General features: G+C 41.1%; 1 protein-coding gene across 4 annotated transcripts in view; it reads right to left on the bottom strand.

Moving 5' to 3' along the window:
• Positions 1 to 1,064: 1,064 nt before the first annotated feature.
• LOC129721167 (protein unzipped) overlaps positions 1,065 to 17,928 on the bottom strand; it is a 200,113-nt gene continuing 183,249 nt past the window's right edge. For all 4 annotated transcript variants that reach the window (XM_055673429.1, XM_055673431.1, XM_055673430.1 and 1 more), the window contains 7 exons: positions 12,750 to 13,053; positions 12,315 to 12,551; positions 11,894 to 12,031; positions 11,719 to 11,830; positions 11,451 to 11,647; positions 11,228 to 11,380; positions 1,065 to 4,638 (listed from right to left, as the gene is read on the bottom strand). In XM_055673429.1, coding sequence (XP_055529404.1) covers positions 4,234 to 4,638; positions 11,228 to 11,380; positions 11,451 to 11,647; positions 11,719 to 11,830; positions 11,894 to 12,031; positions 12,315 to 12,551; positions 12,750 to 13,019 — 1,512 coding nt within the window. In that variant the 5' untranslated portion in view covers positions 13,020 to 13,053 and the 3' untranslated portion in view covers positions 1,065 to 4,233. The remainder of the gene's footprint in view (positions 4,639 to 11,227; positions 11,381 to 11,450; positions 11,648 to 11,718; positions 11,831 to 11,893; positions 12,032 to 12,314; positions 12,552 to 12,749; positions 13,054 to 17,928) is intronic.

Below are 17,928 nucleotides of genomic sequence, written 5' to 3'. Positions count from 1 at the left end.
AAAAATGGAGTCGGATGGTTGTTTAGGGACGTTCATCAAAGGCAGACACGGTGTGCAGCTGGGAAAAGCGAAGAATAAGCGAACTGAAAATATGATACAGATTTGGAAAATAAACCGCATCCAGACAGGACGGGGTGAGCAATAGAATAAGTCGGCAGTGGAATGTGATACGAATATAGATTGTGGAACAGTACCATCGTCCCAGTAGTTTAATTGGTCAAAAAAAATGTTCAGCAATGTTTTTGTTTTTTTGGCGTAATGTAATAATGCACTGGTTAAAACATGTAGGGTAAGCTACGGCTTAAGTGTCCCTCGATAGAGAACTTTAATTGATTACTGACAGAGAAAAAGATAGTGAACAAAGTGATATAGGGTGAGGACCGGCTTAAGTAGTGGCGCCTATTTTAATCAGTAGAAGAAATCGGGCGTCAAACTCCAGAATTTTTATTAATAGCGACAATTTTAATGACTAGAACGAACAGTCTGATTAACTAGCTGTCTTACGAATACATAAAATATCGTTTAAGACAGAAAAATGATTGAGTAAACATCAAACGAAAAAAAACAACCAAAATTGCAGTCATTCAGGCGCTGCTTGAGTCCTCAAAAAAAACTACCTGTGATTGGTCTGTCCTTTAATTGATTATTGATAAAGTTCGCTAGCTTAGTTTTCTCATCTGAAAACAAGTGCTGACAGAGATAAAGATAGAGAACAAATTAATATACCTACTTATGTTTGAATTTCACCTAACACATTTCGAGTATTTCGTCTCAATACACGGTTCGTTAAGCTGCTTAGAATATGTTCCCTGCCCTAGGTACAGGAGATATTGATATTCCATTTCCAATAGCGATGCAGCAAGTATCAAACTAATCAACAACTCTGGCGCTATCAAGTCCTTCACCTATTGTTACTGACTTCTAGGACTCTTCTAAATTAAGCGATGATTATCTTACCTAGGTACACTAGGATTTTTACAAGACACTGATACAGCCGTTGGCTTCTAGAACACCACGTTATAAAACTGCACCTTTCGAAAAAAAAAAACAACTCCCATTTCGGCTCGATTTCATTCTTCTTTATTGAGAATACTTTTGCTCGTTTTTGTGTCGAGATACAGTTTTACAATTACAGTAATATACAATCAACAAATGCTGACGGTGTTCCCTTCCCTCTTCCCGGTTCGCCCTCATCCTAAATATTTCATATTCACATTCGTTTTGCGGCCCCACCTTACTTACTTTTGTTCACATCACAACACTATACGATTGTGTGTTAGGTTGCCGTTTCCTAAGCTATGCACTTAAAAACGAAAAAAAAAAAACTTACACAGATATCCTTGCGCAGCATTAGTTTCGAAGGGTTCTAATACTAAAAAAGACCACCTCATATACGGGAGGGCAAGGATTTTGTTACTTTCATAGAATTTCAACTTTGCTTTAGTGAGTAAAGCTGTGTGCCAAGCCAACTCCCGTTCTTCCAGTTTTTTTCGTTCTTCCTAAACATCATTGCATTTGTTACAGTTACAGTTTGTTATCCGATAAATTTATTTACTAGCTGGTAATAAATACGATTATAAAAATAGCCTTTTTTGTTTTGTTTGTTGTTGGTATTTTTTTTCTTTTTCATTCGAATTTTTGTTTCGTTCATCGCAACTTCACTAGTTATATGGACTATTAGGCGAGCATTGTGGGAGCTGAAAGAGAGGGTTTTTATTTTTCATTACAAGGACAGCGATAATTTTTTTTTTTGAATGCTGACTTCTACTGTGTTTCCCTTTAAATCACTCAAGTCTTTTTCTGCTTTAGAATTGCTCTCGGTACTTTCGTTTCGATTTCATTTTCATTGACTCCGTTGTTAGCCGATCGGACACCGCCTTTGCTTCTTCGTTCCTTTTTTTTTTGTTTTTAGTATATCCTCTGGCAGGTAGCAGTGAGTATTGAATATTCGTTTAAAAATTCGATAGGTTATTAATAGTACATCTTCGATAAATAAGTGCAGGGACTCGGTAAGCACAGGCAAATCAAGGCAACATTGCGCTTTTGCAGGTTTTTTGTTTTGTTTGGATTTGTAGTAAGATTATTTCCCACGAAGATAATTTGTATGTTTTGGGCCAAAAAGCACATGCCGAAGCAAAATAACCATTCTAAGAAGCGACACCAGTAACGATTTTTTTAAATAGTTCCGCATAATACAACATTCTCTTTTAGCACATTTTCAGGACCTTTCTCCTCCACCAACAACCCAATAGCGACTTCGGTTTGAGAACAGTTTTCACAATTTTAAGTCAGCGCTCAGTGTGTCAGTGTGTAGATAAGTTTGTTTCTGTCTCTAAACATTTGAAATTGTGTTCCTTATTTTGTTTTGTTATAATTTACTTACCCAAGCTAGAGAAAACGAAACCGCTAGCACAAAAGTATGCGTTTTGGTTTCTTACTTGACGGTTGCTCTGTTCACGGATAGTATAATGTTGATCACACACACAAGGCATTTATATGTTTTCAATTCAATAATCATACGAGATTGTTACTTATTGTTGTGATTTTTATAATCTTTATGTGTATATTTGGATAAACTTTTGTTTGCGTCTTGTTTTTTCCGAGTTGTAGAGCGTCTACGATTTTTTTCTTCTTTCAATTTCATCATAATATCATATTGTATTTAAACCTTTTCTTGAACAATTCCGCTATCATTTGTTCTTGTTTGTACTTTATACACCGCTTTTAATCGAAAATGAAGAACAGTGGACATTCATTCAATTTAGGTGACGTAGGGTTTGAAAGCGGAATATTTTGTGGAAGCTGTACGGAAACCAAAAAAATATGACCTACAAGTTTGTATCACTGTATAACCTTCTCAATAGTTTTTTAGTCCCTCTGTACAAGAACTCAAAAACGAACGATGTGTGTTTACTATGGAGAAATTTCCAGTAAACAAATTTGACGGACTCTTTTCTGGGTCTTTCATGATCCACGTGGCCATATTTTGATTAGTTATTTCGAAGCATCCTGAATTGTAACCAAGCAAACTAACAATTTTGGCTTCTGAACAACTCCTGTCTCAATTTTATAAAATAGTTCATTATTTGATCAAAAGCAGAAGATAATATCTTTGTGACAGAGCGTTTCACTATTTCTCCAACTTTTCAAGTGACCACGTGGTTTAATAACGACCACTCTGTCTCTGGTTTCTATACCAACCATGAAAGATTACTTGCTTGTTAAATCGAACATGAAATATTTCCGTGAAATATTGCACCAGCCAACATCGCATCGGATTGAACAGTTGTTGAGCCGCTCGTTAGTTTTTTTTCTTTTGCATACAGACACAGATTGCTTTTCTCTAGAATTTAGGTGCTTTCTTCTGGAAGTTGTTTTTTCACTACTGGCAGTGTTTATCGAATATTGTTACCGGGAAGTTGTACTACAGATCGATTTGATATAAGTACTAAATTAACGAGTGCTATTATGACTTTTTATTTTATTAAGAGGCTAAATACTAATAACTCGACAAAACGATGCCACAACTGCTCAATCTGTTCGATCGTTTCCCAGCTGTTCAACTACTGCTGTGGGGTGTTGTGTTGTGTCTGAGGATACTACAATAAATGGAATGTTTGAATTGTGGGAAACATAAGGTTCTTCTCTGAACTGCATTGATATAACTTGAAATGAAAACTTCGCTTGAGTCAGCTAAATTCATTGTTTCACTATGCTGAAAAGAATGTCTAAATTATAAACTATATGTACACAATAAACAAAGATTTTCTTTTCACATTGACGCTTATTCCTCGCTTCCTCTCTGTGTGTGTATGTTTCAAGAGAGTTTCACTGGCTACCCTATTTCCGGGTTTACTTGCTAAGCTATAAAAACCTCCAATGAATATCAGTAAATTTAATCTTTTCTCTAATTAAATAGAATGATATAAAGTTTTTCTTTTATCACTAACTTAGCTTAAACTGCTTGAACGTGTCCTTAGGATCTAAAAACAAGAAGTGTTACACGATGTCATCGCGGAAAATTGGTATCGCATGAGCAAGCTCAATTGGAACAACAGAGAGATGTGATAAAAGCTTGCCGACGGTCTACCCTTTTGCACGTACCAAAAAAGCCATACATCTCAACCTTTAAAAACACTCGCGTTCACACCCTAATCATCCTTCAAGAGAGGAACAACAAAAAAAAAAGCCTGGTAGAAAGCAACACCTATTTAACGCAGCTCACGCAAAGCCCTACAGGTTGATCCGTGGATTTGCCGCCAGAATCGCTGCCGTCATCGCTATCACCCCAACTGACCACCGAAGTTCGGCAACAGCGGTGGATTGGCCAGCTTTGGCCGAACCACCCACGCTGGACAAGCTTATGCTGCTAGCGGGCTTGTCGATACTTCGGCTGCTGGCAGCCTCTTCCCGGCTGGTAGCCGACATCGGATCGATCTCATTGTCGTCAACAAATCGGCGATCAATGTCGAACGGGGTGTTACTGATCGGCACCGCTTCGTTCGTGGTGGTTGCCTCCGTCGTTGATGTGGTTGTCGTCGTGGTTGTGGTGGTCGTTGTCGGTACCAGGGTTCCATTTTCCATCCAGTAGATCGGACTGAACTCGATCTTGACGTCCTCCATGTCTTTGCTCATTAACTGCGGAGAGAAAAGGTTCGTGGGGTTAGATACTATTGTAAGAAAGTTTGGAAATTAAATACTGGATTTTTAAATTGAATGAGACTTGACCAACAATTTACATAGAAAGAAAAAAGTAGATTTAATTCTGTCTTTTCCAGGGCCACTGTAAAGATCCGTATAGGAATACCAGGTTCTCCCGAAAAATCTAGGAAACTGAAGATCCATTAGGGGCCATCCACATACCACGTGGACAGCTTTTTAACGACGAATAAAAAATAAAATTAGGTTTGTCAAAAAAAATTTTTCTTTTTTTTACAGTTTTTTGGAAGGACAAAATTATCATCTACAACGTTGCCAGAGAGACTATACCGATCAAACCAACCGTTCAGATCCTTAAAAATGTTTTGTATCATTGTTAGGCACCCGGCTACCCTATCTACAAGAAGAGCGACAAGCTGGAGTACCGCGCAACTACTGCGGTATCTCGCTTATCAATATCCCCTATAAAATACTCTCACCGAATCCTGTTCCGTCGTCTATCACCTTTAACCAGCTGGTTCGCGGGCCATCGCCAAGCGGGTTTCATGGGAGCCCGTGCCACCACGGACCAGATCTTCTCAATCAGACAGATCTCACAGAAATGTCGCGAATACAACGTGCCCACACATCACATCGTCATCGACTTCACGACGGCCTATAATACAGTGGATCGAGAACAGCTATGGCAGATCATGCATGACAACGGATTTGCGGATAAACTGACTCGACTGATCAAGGCCTCCATGGCGCAAATGAGGTGCTACGCGCGTGTTTCGAGGATACTCTCGGGCTCCTTTGAATCACGAGGAGGGTTAAGACGAGTTGAAGGACTTTCCTGTTTGCTGTTTAACATCGACCTTTAGGGTGTGATCCGGAGGGCGGGCATCGACACGAGGAGCACGATTTTCACAAGGTGGGCTTCGTGGATGACTTTGACATCATACCAAGTAACTTTGCGACGGGTCGAAGCCGGACAAATCGAACTGCGCATAAATGCGTCGAAAACGAGTGAAGACTCCAAGGAGAACAACATCAGCCTCCCAACCAGGGTTGATATTTGTTGACACTCTTGAGTGAAAGTGAAAAAAAGCATCCATAAACGTTATTTTTTTACAATCCTTTCAGAGTTCTCCCTTCCCGCTTTTTGTATGGGAGTGAACTGTCAAAACACCTCATTATATTTCATGCGATGGATGCAAGACAACAAAATCAGTTTATCAGTTAACGAAGATTGTCAAGGCATCGGTCAGTGTCAGTGAAAAAGTGTTTCGGTGAGGTTCATTTTGGTTGAGTGGACTGTTTGTTTTTCTTTTTCGCTTTGGAGTGAAGATCATTTAGTTGGATTTGTCGTCAAATTTTATTACGTAACCGTGAACGATGCGCGCGATCTATTTCATCATTCCACCGCCATTTTTATGGTTATGAGTGTCATGATGATATGAACTCGTGATAGGCGTGTCATTAGATGGAGGCCGATCAGTGACCGTATATGCGTGTTCAGAATTGAGGGCAAATTTTTCAACTACAGCATAATAAATGTGTACGTACCGACCAACAATAAACCCGATGAAGAGATAAAGTTTCATGAGCTCCTGGAAAAGACGTATAATGAGTGCCAAGACATGACATCAAGATCGTCGATGCAAATGCGCAGGTCGGGCAGGAGAACTTATCCCACCCCGTGATTGGTAGAGAAAGCCTCTACTCTACTACGAACGACAACGGCATGAAGCTTGTCAATTTCGCTGCAGTCAGAGGTATGACTATCTGTAGCACATATTTTGCACGCCGGAATATACGTAAGCACACCTGGAGGCACCCAAATGGAGAGGCCTGCACTCAGATCGATCATGTTCTGATTGATGGTCGGCACTTTTCAAACGTTACAGACGTGAGTTCCAAACGTTGACTCGGATCATTATCTCGTGGTATCCAAGATTCGCGCCTGATTGTCCAACGTGTTAGAATACAAGACGACAAGGAGGATACAGTTGAATATCCAGCGACTATCAACTGGAGGAGTGGCTACAGAGTACCTGCGGAAGGTTGATAAGCGGATCGAGGATCAAGTTGGAGGTAGCTCGAATGAACAGTGGCATATCCACAGTGCAATCAGCACCACAGCGGGAGGTGTTGGGTACATCTGTGACAGCCACGTCCAATGAGTGGTTTGACGCTGAGTGCCAGCGAGCGACGGATGAAAAGAACCGCGCCAGAGTTCACATGTTAGCCACGGCTGTGACTCGTCAGAGCGTAAGAAGATACCGGGGAGCTAGAGCTGCTGAAAAAGGCTCCATCGCCGGAAAAAACGACAGCGGTGGGAGCGGATTCTTGCGGAGGCGGAAGGTTGCTTTTCTAGGCACGATGCGAGAAACTTCTACAAAAAGATAAATAGAATCAGGAACTGGAACGTGTCACCCCTGTCATGTGTAACGTTAGGGAGGGGAACCTGATTATCGATAGAACGTAGGTGGCCAGGCGTTGGAAAGAACACTTTAGTGTGCTGTTGAATGGTGAAGAAAGCAGCGTAGTCGCAAGGATGGTGATTGAGGATGATGGCAAGCTGTGGACCCACCATCCATAGGCAAGTTGAAGAAAGTAGTGAAACAGCTGAACTGCAAGACAGCTAGTAAGAACGGCATTCTAGCCGGACGAATCGGGATCGAACAGCTGTATCGTGCTTTACACCGGATCACGCTGAGAGTGTGGTCCGATGAAGAATTACCCTCTGACTGGTTGGATGGTCTCATATGTCCGATCTACAAGAAAGGCCATCGTCTGGGCTGTATTAAATATCGGGGCATAACCCTTCTCAACAAAATTACAGTTACAAAATTCTCTCCCTTATTCTGTTTCATAGACTGAGGCCGTGGCAGGAGACCTTTGTTTTGGCGAATACCAATGTGGTTTTCGAGGGGGATGCTCCACCACGGACCAAATGTTCACCCTGCGACAGATCCTCGATAAATTTCGAGAATTCAAGTTGCAGATTCACCATCTGTTGTTAGACTTTAGGGCAGCGTACGATACAGTTAAAAGAAATGAGTTGTGGCGATTTATGCTAAAACATGGTTTATCAACGAAACTAATTAGGCTGGTACGTGCCACCTTTAATCTATAGGGCACAATGGTCGGAAAATTAAGATTTACGGCCAAAATTATTTTGTTGTTGTTAAATTGTTAGTTTTCTACTGTAGATGATTTTGTATTGTAGGAACAAGGGGCTGTCCATAAACCACGTGAATTGAGCCATAACTCAGCTTTTATTCGAAACAATAAAAAAACCGTCTCGGCAATCGTAGCACCTGCTTCACGAGCTCCGACTATGCGGCCAGGTTGAAATTCCGTTAGCACGAATGACATTGCTAAACAGTCTTTAAAAGTAAACAATGATGCAATGGAACAGTTTTTGTTCCCTTTTTATTGAATATATTTAAATGAGTAAAAATTTGTGAAATCGCTTGTGTCACTCATACAAGTAAACATCCATGGTATTACAGTTAACTCTCCCTAACTCGATTTAGGAGGGACAGGGATCATAGCGAGGGTATAGAGTTATAGAGGTAAATTTTAGAAAAAAATATGAGTACATTGGCTTAAATACTCTGTATATTCATCGAGTTAAGGAGATTATCGAGACACATTACATCGAGTGAAGGAGAGTTGAATGTATACTGATTTATTAGCAACATAGAAATCTACAAGAAACTATCTGTCAGAAAAAGTTCTAAGCGTTGCAAAAATGAACATTTTGACACACACTTCTAAAATCCGGAACATTTCCGGTGTCCATTGACCGCATCAAGTCATCACATAATATTTGGAAAGAAGAATAGTTTTCCAGTAAAATGAGACCCGTTTCGTCAAAATTGAATCATTTTTCGTGAAGTTCTGATCGTTTGAATTTTGACAAAATTTTGTCTGTCTCAATCATTTTGTCTACCCCCTGTACATCATGCGTCAGGATAGCCGGAGAGATATCGGACTCCTTCGTGACGTTAGATGGCTTGAAGCAGGGAGACGTACTGTCAAACTTATTGTTCAACGTCGCGTTAGAGAGGCTGGCGTGCAAAGAAGCGGCACCATCAGTACAAAGTCTCACATGCTTCTAGGTTTTGCGGACGATATCAACATCATATCGTTATATAAAGTGCTCTCCCGTATCCTGTTCTTCAGATTGAGACCGTTAACGGAATCCTTTGTTGGCGAATACCAGGCTGGTTTTGGACAGGGGCGTTCCACGACGGATCAAATCTTCACCCTGCGACAGATTCTCGATAAGTTCCGGGAGTACAAGTTACCGACTCACCATCTGTTTGTGGACTTCAGGGCGACATACGACTCAGTGAAAAGAAACGAGCTGTGGCAGATCATGCTGGAACACGGATGGGGAACGATTCGATGGTTCACGAATTCGTTTATCTTGGCACGCTTGTGACATGTGACAACGATATGAGCCGTGAAGTGAAACGACGAATTGCAGCTGCGAACAGGGCCTTCTACGGACTACGGAACCAGCTAAGGTCCCGTAGTTTGCAAACTCGCACAAAACTAGCGCTGTATAGGACGCTAATACTCCCGGTGGCCCTTTGCGGAGATGAAGCATGGACGCTGAAGGAAGCTGATCGACGAGTGCTCGGAGTTTTTGAGCGCAAAGTTCTGCGATCGATACTTGGCGGTAAACTGGAAGATGGAGTTTGGCGCAGACGCATGAATCACGAGTTGTACCAGGTATACAAATATGCTGATATAGTGAAGGTAATACAGTGGGGCAGGCTTCAGTGGGCTGGACATTTAGCCAGGATGCCTGACGAGAGAGTCGCCAAAACTATCTTCAGTAGAGAACCAGGAAGAGGCCGTCGACTCCGTGGTAGGCCTCGCACGCGGTGGATGTGCGCGGTGGAAGAAGATGCACGATCTGCTGGTGTACGAGAAGACTGGAGAACGGCTGTCCAAGACAGAAGAAGCTGGACATCTCTATTTCGTTCGGCCCTAGACCGGTTAACGGTCCGTTAGCCAACAAAGTAAAAGTAAGTAAGTATCGACATCATTAGTATTAACCGTAGAGCAACGGAAGAGGCCTTCGGACCTCTCAGGATGAAAGCTGCGAAAATGAAAAAAAAGGAAAATGAAAGAGCCCGATCGGCTAGCTGTTGGTGTTTTGAGCGTAGGATTTTGCGTTTAATCCTTGGCGGCAAACTAGAAAATGGTGTTAGGCGCAGGCACATGAACCATGAAGTGTACCAGGTGCACAAATCGGCGGATATAGTCAAGCGAATAGAACACGGCAGGTTGCAGTGGACTGGGCGTGTAGCTAGGATGCCGGAAGAACGACCAGTGAAGACTATATTTAGCAGAAATCCCGATGGAGGCCGTCGACTTCGAGTTAGGCCCCGCACTCGTTGGATGTGTGCTGTCGACGAAATCCGCGAAATAGTTGTTCGGGGAAATTGGAGGATAGCAACCCAAGATCGAGGAACATGGCGACGTACTCTGGATTCGGCATTGGATCGATAATCGATCTCTCGCCGTAAAAGTAAGAAAGTAAGTAAGTAAGATGATACAATCTCAAAATGGGCCTTCCGAAACAGATTCCACCGGGGCTTCTAGTGGCTATAAAACAATTAAATAATACTAGGTCGAAAACCATCCAATATGGGTATTTTTAGTACCGGGATAAAAACGATTCAAGTCGCTATTTTGGATTCTCCAATGGCGACTGAAAAGAAAAAAAAAATGCCGAATACCATCCAACATTGGTAATTTTGGAATCGGGATGATGTCTAAAGAACTGAAATCAAGTCCCCAAGCCATTTTGATATTCGAGATCATGGCTTCCGATTTTTGAAAAACTGTCATAATTGCCAAATACCGCGTCACATGAGTGCTTTCGGAATCGGGTGATATTCAAAGACCAGAAAACGACCCAGAGGCCATTTTGCATGCTTAAATGGTGAATTCAGTGTTCTGGAAAAGATCCGAAAATGACCAAATATCAGTCAAAACAGGTATTTCAGGAAAGCGGAATGATGCCCAGAGACCATTTCGAAATTTAAGATGGTAACTTCCGAAACAGTCGAAATTGACTAAATATCATATAAGTACTTTCGGAATCGGAATGATGTCCAGAGACCTGAAAACTTTATTGGATGTTTTCCCGAAACCGGAAGTCACTAAGTAAATAAGGGCGCCGCTGGTACTGATTTCGAAGTAGAGAAGTTTTTGAATCTTTTGGTGCTAAAACTATTGAAATCCGATACAAATTGCAAAAGTTACAAGAATTTTAATCGGGCCCGTAAGGGGTAGAGAACTCAAGTCCCCCCATGACCCCTCCTTGCTTGTATTATCAAAATTTGAATTCCAATGAGTTTTGAGATATCACTGATTTTCATCACTATTGATTGAGGTGAACTAAGCAATTTTTTATGAAACCTAGAACGGTATGCGGGTTAAAGGGTTAAAAGTTGAAAAATATGAAAAGATCAAATATGTTGAAAAGAGTAAAAAAGGTCAAAAATGCCAGCACATTAAAACATATTTTGGCTACAAAATGGACGCCTATACTTACATATCCATTAAGCTTCCTGGTAACGGGGTCACTGTTGTCGTCATAGTATGCTTTAAGATTCGCAACGTACGGCGCTTCCATTTCTGTGTAATTTCCCAGTAGTGTCACATTGATAGCCGTTCCTGGTTGCAGAATCGTGTTGATAGCTTTGGTCTGCGACAAACAAAAGCAAACTCATTAGAGGGCACTGTCTCTGGCTACTTAATTACTACTGTTAACCTACTTCAAATTTGCGTTCGGTCAGCTCCACACCCCAGTACATATCGACTGGTTGTTGTGTTCGGAAGTCGATCACTTTCGTCGGTACTCCGTTGCCCACCCCCGCTTGACGTCCATAAGAGGTTACCTTGGCATAATCGTACGTTATCACCGTTTCAGCCTGGTTCGTGATGTCCTCTTCGTTCGAGAGGATTGTTGATCCTGTGAAATGAAAACAAAGGGTGGTGTCAAATGCTGCCCTTACGAACGCAACTTGAGCTGCAACATTTTACCCAAAATGGTGGTGTTTTTCTTAATGACAGTTCTCAGTTTGTTAGGTCGAATATTCCTCAGCTCGTATTGGACCGGTTCGATTTCCACCAGAATGTCTCCGCTTTCGTGTTCCTGTTTAGAGAGTAGTGGTACACATCATTAGAGTTATTCGATAGGGTTGAAGTTGCTACTCACCAGAGTATCGGGAGCTCCCGGTAGGGGTGCGAAAATACGGCCACCCAGCTTCTCCGACGGGTCGTAGTTACCCACAATATAGGGATGATGGTGACCATGATGGTCTAGCCGAAACCGTGCAACGTAATAATCGTCGACCTAAAAGAAAGAATGATTATATAAACTGAAATTTTTTACAACTCTTTCGAACACCAATATTTTGTTCACAAATTAAAATGTTCATCAAACTTGTGACATAATAATTGGCGCTCCCTCGTACGATTCATCATTCATCATATCACTGCGATTCCTCTTCAAGGAAGACGATTTTCCTATATCATCGTCAATGGCAGTTAGCAAGAATACCAACTACGGTCCTTGCGGCTGATGCCCAACCCAACCTATCTACCTACTAGAGAGAGTGGTAATCCAATCAACTCACCTTTCCATTACTGGCACTGACGGCGCCCGGGAACTTTTCCGCCCGATACTTGTTCCACGCTTGCCACTTGAGCTTTCCCCCACCGCCCCTGTTCACCAGCAGCTCAAACGTTCGATGCCGCCGGATATCCGACTGCAGTGACGCCGTGCAGATGGTTGATGTGTCCTCCATATGCGTCTGGCCGGCGCAGTAGATGCCCTCGATTTGTATTCGACACACATAGCTGGCATGGCTCAGCTGTTGGGATGGGACAGAAGGAAACGAAATGCAGTATGGTTAGTGCAGTCAGTAACATAATTGCGGAACGAAGGCTGTGAATGATATTTAATTCAATTAATACGTCGCATTTTAGCGGACACGTGTAGTTATGCTAGGCAACGGGAAGAATAACAGTTACATTTAATTAAAACAAATAGGAACGTCAGTAACGCCTACCTGTTCGCCGTCCATAAGCTCCTTGGACCGGGGATGCTCGGCTGGGTTGTAACTCATGACGGCGTACTGCAGTTGAGATTTTTCCCCGTTGAATTTCTCCCAGCTGAGCGTGCTGGACGTTACGGTTTGGTCTTTGCTGAAGGCTTTAAACACACTGTTGCTTATCGCCATACTGCTTCCGATCGCTACCAGCTGTAACAACAGCAGCGCCAGACTCACGGCGGAACATTGGCCAGCGGGCGACGGACAGGGTCGCCTCCGAGTCGCCATGGTGATGATGATTGGGTCCGATGAATTTGAATAGCTGAAATGGAGGAGAAAAGATATTTTCTGATTAGCTATGAATGCACAATTATAAATTGTAATCAAAATTGTAGGCAAATCAGAACTTTGAGTCCTTATAAACGATGCAATCACCGTTAATAACTGAAGTAGATTTTACTAATGAGATTTATGTTAAGCGGTAAGTGAATTAAGTTTGCCTGTTTCACGAAACTGACAGCGGATGAGGTTATTTCCTTCCTTTTGTGTGTACGATTAAAGATGCATGAGGTTTGCGGCAGAACTTTCGCGGAATGGTGAAATTGAAACATCGCTTCTGCTTCTGTAGACGGATGAGGTAAAATTCAATTTAAACTTTTTGTGATAGCGGGAACAGAAGCAAGGGGAAGACCCCTGCTCGCGGCTTACGGAATAAATACAATGCGGTATGGCAGCAGTATGAACCATGGATCATATATTCGCCGTTAGAGGACATTTTCACAGTGATATATGGATTTGTCTGAGAGGACATCAAACAGTGCAAATTTACACCGCAGTAGTTTGAGTAAATTGAGTTTCCAGTCGCAAGAAAAGGTTATTTAGTTACCTACTGTATCGAAAATTTTATTTAATTACCGATTTACTAGTTTGCAGATGGTTGCACTTCTCTTCTACGCTCGAAATTCATCAAATCTTACAGATTTAATTTAAATATTTTAATGTCACAAATACCCCTTACGTTTGAATGGTAAACCATTGTCACAATCCATTAGTTTCCCACGACTGTCGTTTCAAACGTTTCAAACAAAAGCAAACTTAGAACATCTTCAGCGGTGGTCCAAATCGTTGTTTTGTTCTATTTTTTTGGAACAAACTCAAATTCACTGCTGCACCGGTGGTGTAAATTTTGTTTTATACCAGATCTAAATTGAAAAATTTGAAACTGGTATACGTTTTGGTCTATTTTTGTCACTTTTTGGAACAAGAAATAGATCGTTCTAAAACCCTTTGTACGCTGCCAATAGGTGGGTAAAATGTCATATTTCAATTGAATACCTCATTTTCAGCTATTTCCATATAAGCGTTTTGCTAGTGTTGGGGAATAAACAAAACAAAGATTTTTTATGACAATTCACAATTCATTCTTGTGACTTTTCTGAAGAAGAATATGAACAGGTTTGTCGTTTTTGGCTTCAAGGAAACCGACCAGCAAAAGGGGGTGTACTGAAAGACCATAACCGTAGGTTTAACTACTTGGTTTGCAACCATCAGCCACCAGGATGACAAATATGTTGGCTATTTGTTAATCGCCTTAATTATAGTGGGCACTAGAGAAGATCTTGAGAGGCCAGAAAAATGTTCCTCGAGGACACTGAACTGAAACGAAATGCCACCCCAGGCTTGTTTCAATATCCTCAAAACCCAACCCAAGTTTGAAGAACTGCAAGATTTTGAAGGATTGATGAGACGAAAAAGGAAGATGAACATCTACGCGATCAAATATTTTTCGCTTTCCTCCGAAGCCCTACTTGTAGCAGAAAATTTTCGATCATACCAATCCATCCTGAGAAATGTCACTGACGCTCGGATCAAACCGTCAAATCCATAAAGTCTTGTGGATATGAAGTGTCTTGCCGAAGTAATCGTTTAATGTGCGAAAAAATTATCGAATTTCCGTTTGTTAAATATTAAGTGCTTTTTATTATAACAAGTCTCATTAACTGATAGCATGGGGTATTGAATTGTTGACAGTGTGACAGATGTCAGCGGTTTAAAACAACAAGATATACAACACCGGTGCGGAGAACGAAAAGTTGGTCTATATTAGCTGGTTTTATTCAGGTTTCGCTGGTGTAAATCTAGTATAAAGTTGTTTCATAAAAAACCACCGCTGAAGATGCCCTTAACGATGCACTTTCGAAAGATCGACGCACAGTTCAACGTTTTCCCATAAATACGTAATACTTGTGCATCGAGAGATAACTGCAAACCGCCCCAGTCCCTGTGTAGGTACCCGGGATGGCGCCCAACAGTCTGTCTGCATGTGTTTTTTTCACCGCTACGAAATGGGTCCTGTCCTGTGTGTGTCTGTCCGCCCACGAAAATAAACAGCCACTCGGTCGTTTTCCGTATCGAACCGACTGACTGTGTGAGAATCGCCGGTCGCATTTGGCAAAAGGGTGTGAGAAAAGTGGGCAAAGCAAGCGTACGAAAATAGTACGACGGCGACGGCGACGGTTGGCGGCGATGTTTTTTCTCCTCTCTGGCGGCTATTTCTAGCTGTCACGTGACAAACGACGGCAAAGGTGAAGCAATAAATTAATACGGAAATGATGTTGGATTTTTCTCTGGTTTGTTATCTTCGAGTATACTCTTTGGTCTATGGCGAACGCTGCATGATGGATGGCGCGGAAATTCCAGTAATTATGCAATTATTCCATCGTTGTGTAAACAGCGAAAAAACTAATCGTAGCTTCTATTGATAGAAGTATTTCAGAGTCGCATTATATTTGGAATTGATGAATAACGACTAAAATCGATCGTTACATAAGGCATTGCACGGCACTGCACAAATGTACATATACCTAGTAAACCAATTAAACCATATTCAAGTGCATCGTTCGAAAAACGCAATTCAACTGTGCAGTCATGCGGTCAACCGTTAGAACTTTCATTTTCCCAACAGTCGCTCGCGGCCTGCTGAAAATTGCCCACTGGAAATTGTGCAATTGACTACAGAGGCCATCACCGACCGCACCGTATCGCACACCGGTTGATGGCGGATGCATTTGACAAACGGATTGCGTACGTTTTGCACATTCAACGACGCGGCCTCTAGCTGGATTGTGGACAGTCAAATCAGTCAGCATTGGGCGCATTGGAGGAGGGGCGCGTGATGCTGTAGAAATAAAATATGTCCATAACGCGCTGTCAAAGCTGGTGCTGACATGTGTTTTTTTTCATCTGAATGGCATATCTTCTACCGACGAGTTTGAAATCCAGTGTAGGCATATGGATATGAGACTATCAAAAGCTAGCGGCGGTATTCGAGCCAAATCCGAATAGGTGTGCTAGTTTTACGACAAATTGCAAAAGTTTGCAGCCATTTATCACAGTTAGTACAGAAGGGTGAAATTTAAAGCAGCGCGCGGCTACCCGTTAGAAGAGTTAGTTCATGGCCAAGCGCTGTTCCGAATAGAATAAAAATGTTTGGCCTTCCGACGCATAATTTTTAGCATCCTGAATTGTTAGAGGGAAAATGTTCTTATTTCATACAAACCAATATTCAAAGGGTCTAACATTCGAAAAACCTGAAAATTATCAGCGAAATTTATCCAGGTAAAATCTGTACAAATCGGATAATTTTATTAATTCATAAGAGTTTCGACTTGAGAACTCAACATCGTCTTCTCCTGGGGAAAAGAGCAAATTTGTTTCAATTTACTTGTCCCGATTTCATGTTCAAGTGGTCATGTTTTGAGCGCTTATATTGCAGTCGTTTTGATTGGATTGCCAGAAGAAAAAAATTAGGTGCCGTCTACGTTCCACGTGGACAAAGAATAATCGTTCTAGACCCTCCCGTTTTCTCCCGATGGACAATCGTGGCCATTGACTAATTACCCCCTTCTTTGTCCATGAGGACATATTTTAACAAGAAAAATAGTAGGAGGCAGTTATTTAAGACACGACCGCAAGGTTGACGTAGAATTTTAGTTTTATTATAGAACTAGATGAACATTCCCGGCGATGCTCGGGATCAAAGGTTTCAAAGATAGATTTTTTTTATATTTCATTGCTGCATTAGCTCAACTCACTTCATAAATATAATTTACATCTTATACTTCCATCATCACTTTAAGTAGGGTGTCGAACGTCTTCGTCAGTGGTTTTCTTCGGACCTTTTTTGCATAAGATTGCGCCAGTGAAACTACCGAAGAAAACCACTGACGAAGACGTTCGATACCCTACTTCAATATTCTGAGAACGCGCAGAACGGAAATACCCACATTGGATTGTTTTTTTGTGATTTTGGGCTGATTTACAGAAACTGGAAGTCACCATTTTGGATTTCAAAATGACGTATGGAGTTCCACTTTCGAAAGTATTGAAATTGTTGGCCAAATATAACTTTAGAAGTCATAAATTTGCATGTTTCATGTAGTTTTGTGAATAATATATCAAATTTAGTAATCAGATACTTGTTATTTTTCTTCAAATGTCTTTTCTGAACGTTAACAAACATTTTAATGAAAAAAAAATGTGTCATCGCTGTAAAATGACGTATGGAGGTCCACTTTCGGAAGTATTGAAATTGTTGGCCATATATCACTTTAGGTTATTTTCCTGAAACCGGAAGTCGCCATTTTTTATTCCACAAAACTTTGTAGAAAATAAGAAAATAAAAGATTTTTAATGCTTAAGCTGCCTCTTAATCGATATTCAAACAAATGAATCGTAACCTTTCCTGCAGCTAGATGTGAGTTCTAGTTTGGATTAACGCAAAAAAAGTAAAACAGTAAGATTAAAAGCTGAATGACCTTCTGATTAAAAGCTCTCTAATAAAAATCAAATTCAAATTCAAAAGTACAAAAGTAAATCGAATGCCGTAAAATGTAACTATTCATAAAACTACGAAAACATCAGAAATGTAAAATGTTCATGCTCGAGATATGGGTTATTCTGCAAAAAAAAATTGTAGATGAAAGAACAACGAACATTTTATTGCAAAAAAAAAACAAATCATTGAATTTTGATTCAGAGGCGAATTGCGCATAAAAAGTCAAAGTTTCGCATGTAATCGTTTAAAAACGTATAAATTAAAAAAAAATATTTTTCGGTGATTTTCTGTATTCTGTATGCTGTATATGGTCCTCGTGGCTCTGTGGTTAGCGATGTCGATTGGCTCCCACACGGTTGT

This window comes from Wyeomyia smithii, chromosome 2, assembly GCF_029784165.1.
Source record: "Wyeomyia smithii strain HCP4-BCI-WySm-NY-G18 chromosome 2, ASM2978416v1, whole genome shotgun sequence".
Lineage (NCBI taxonomy): Eukaryota > Metazoa > Arthropoda > Insecta > Diptera > Culicidae > Wyeomyia > Wyeomyia smithii.
Note: the sequence above shows the minus strand (reverse complement) of the source record. Positions and strands in the feature narration are given on the sequence as shown.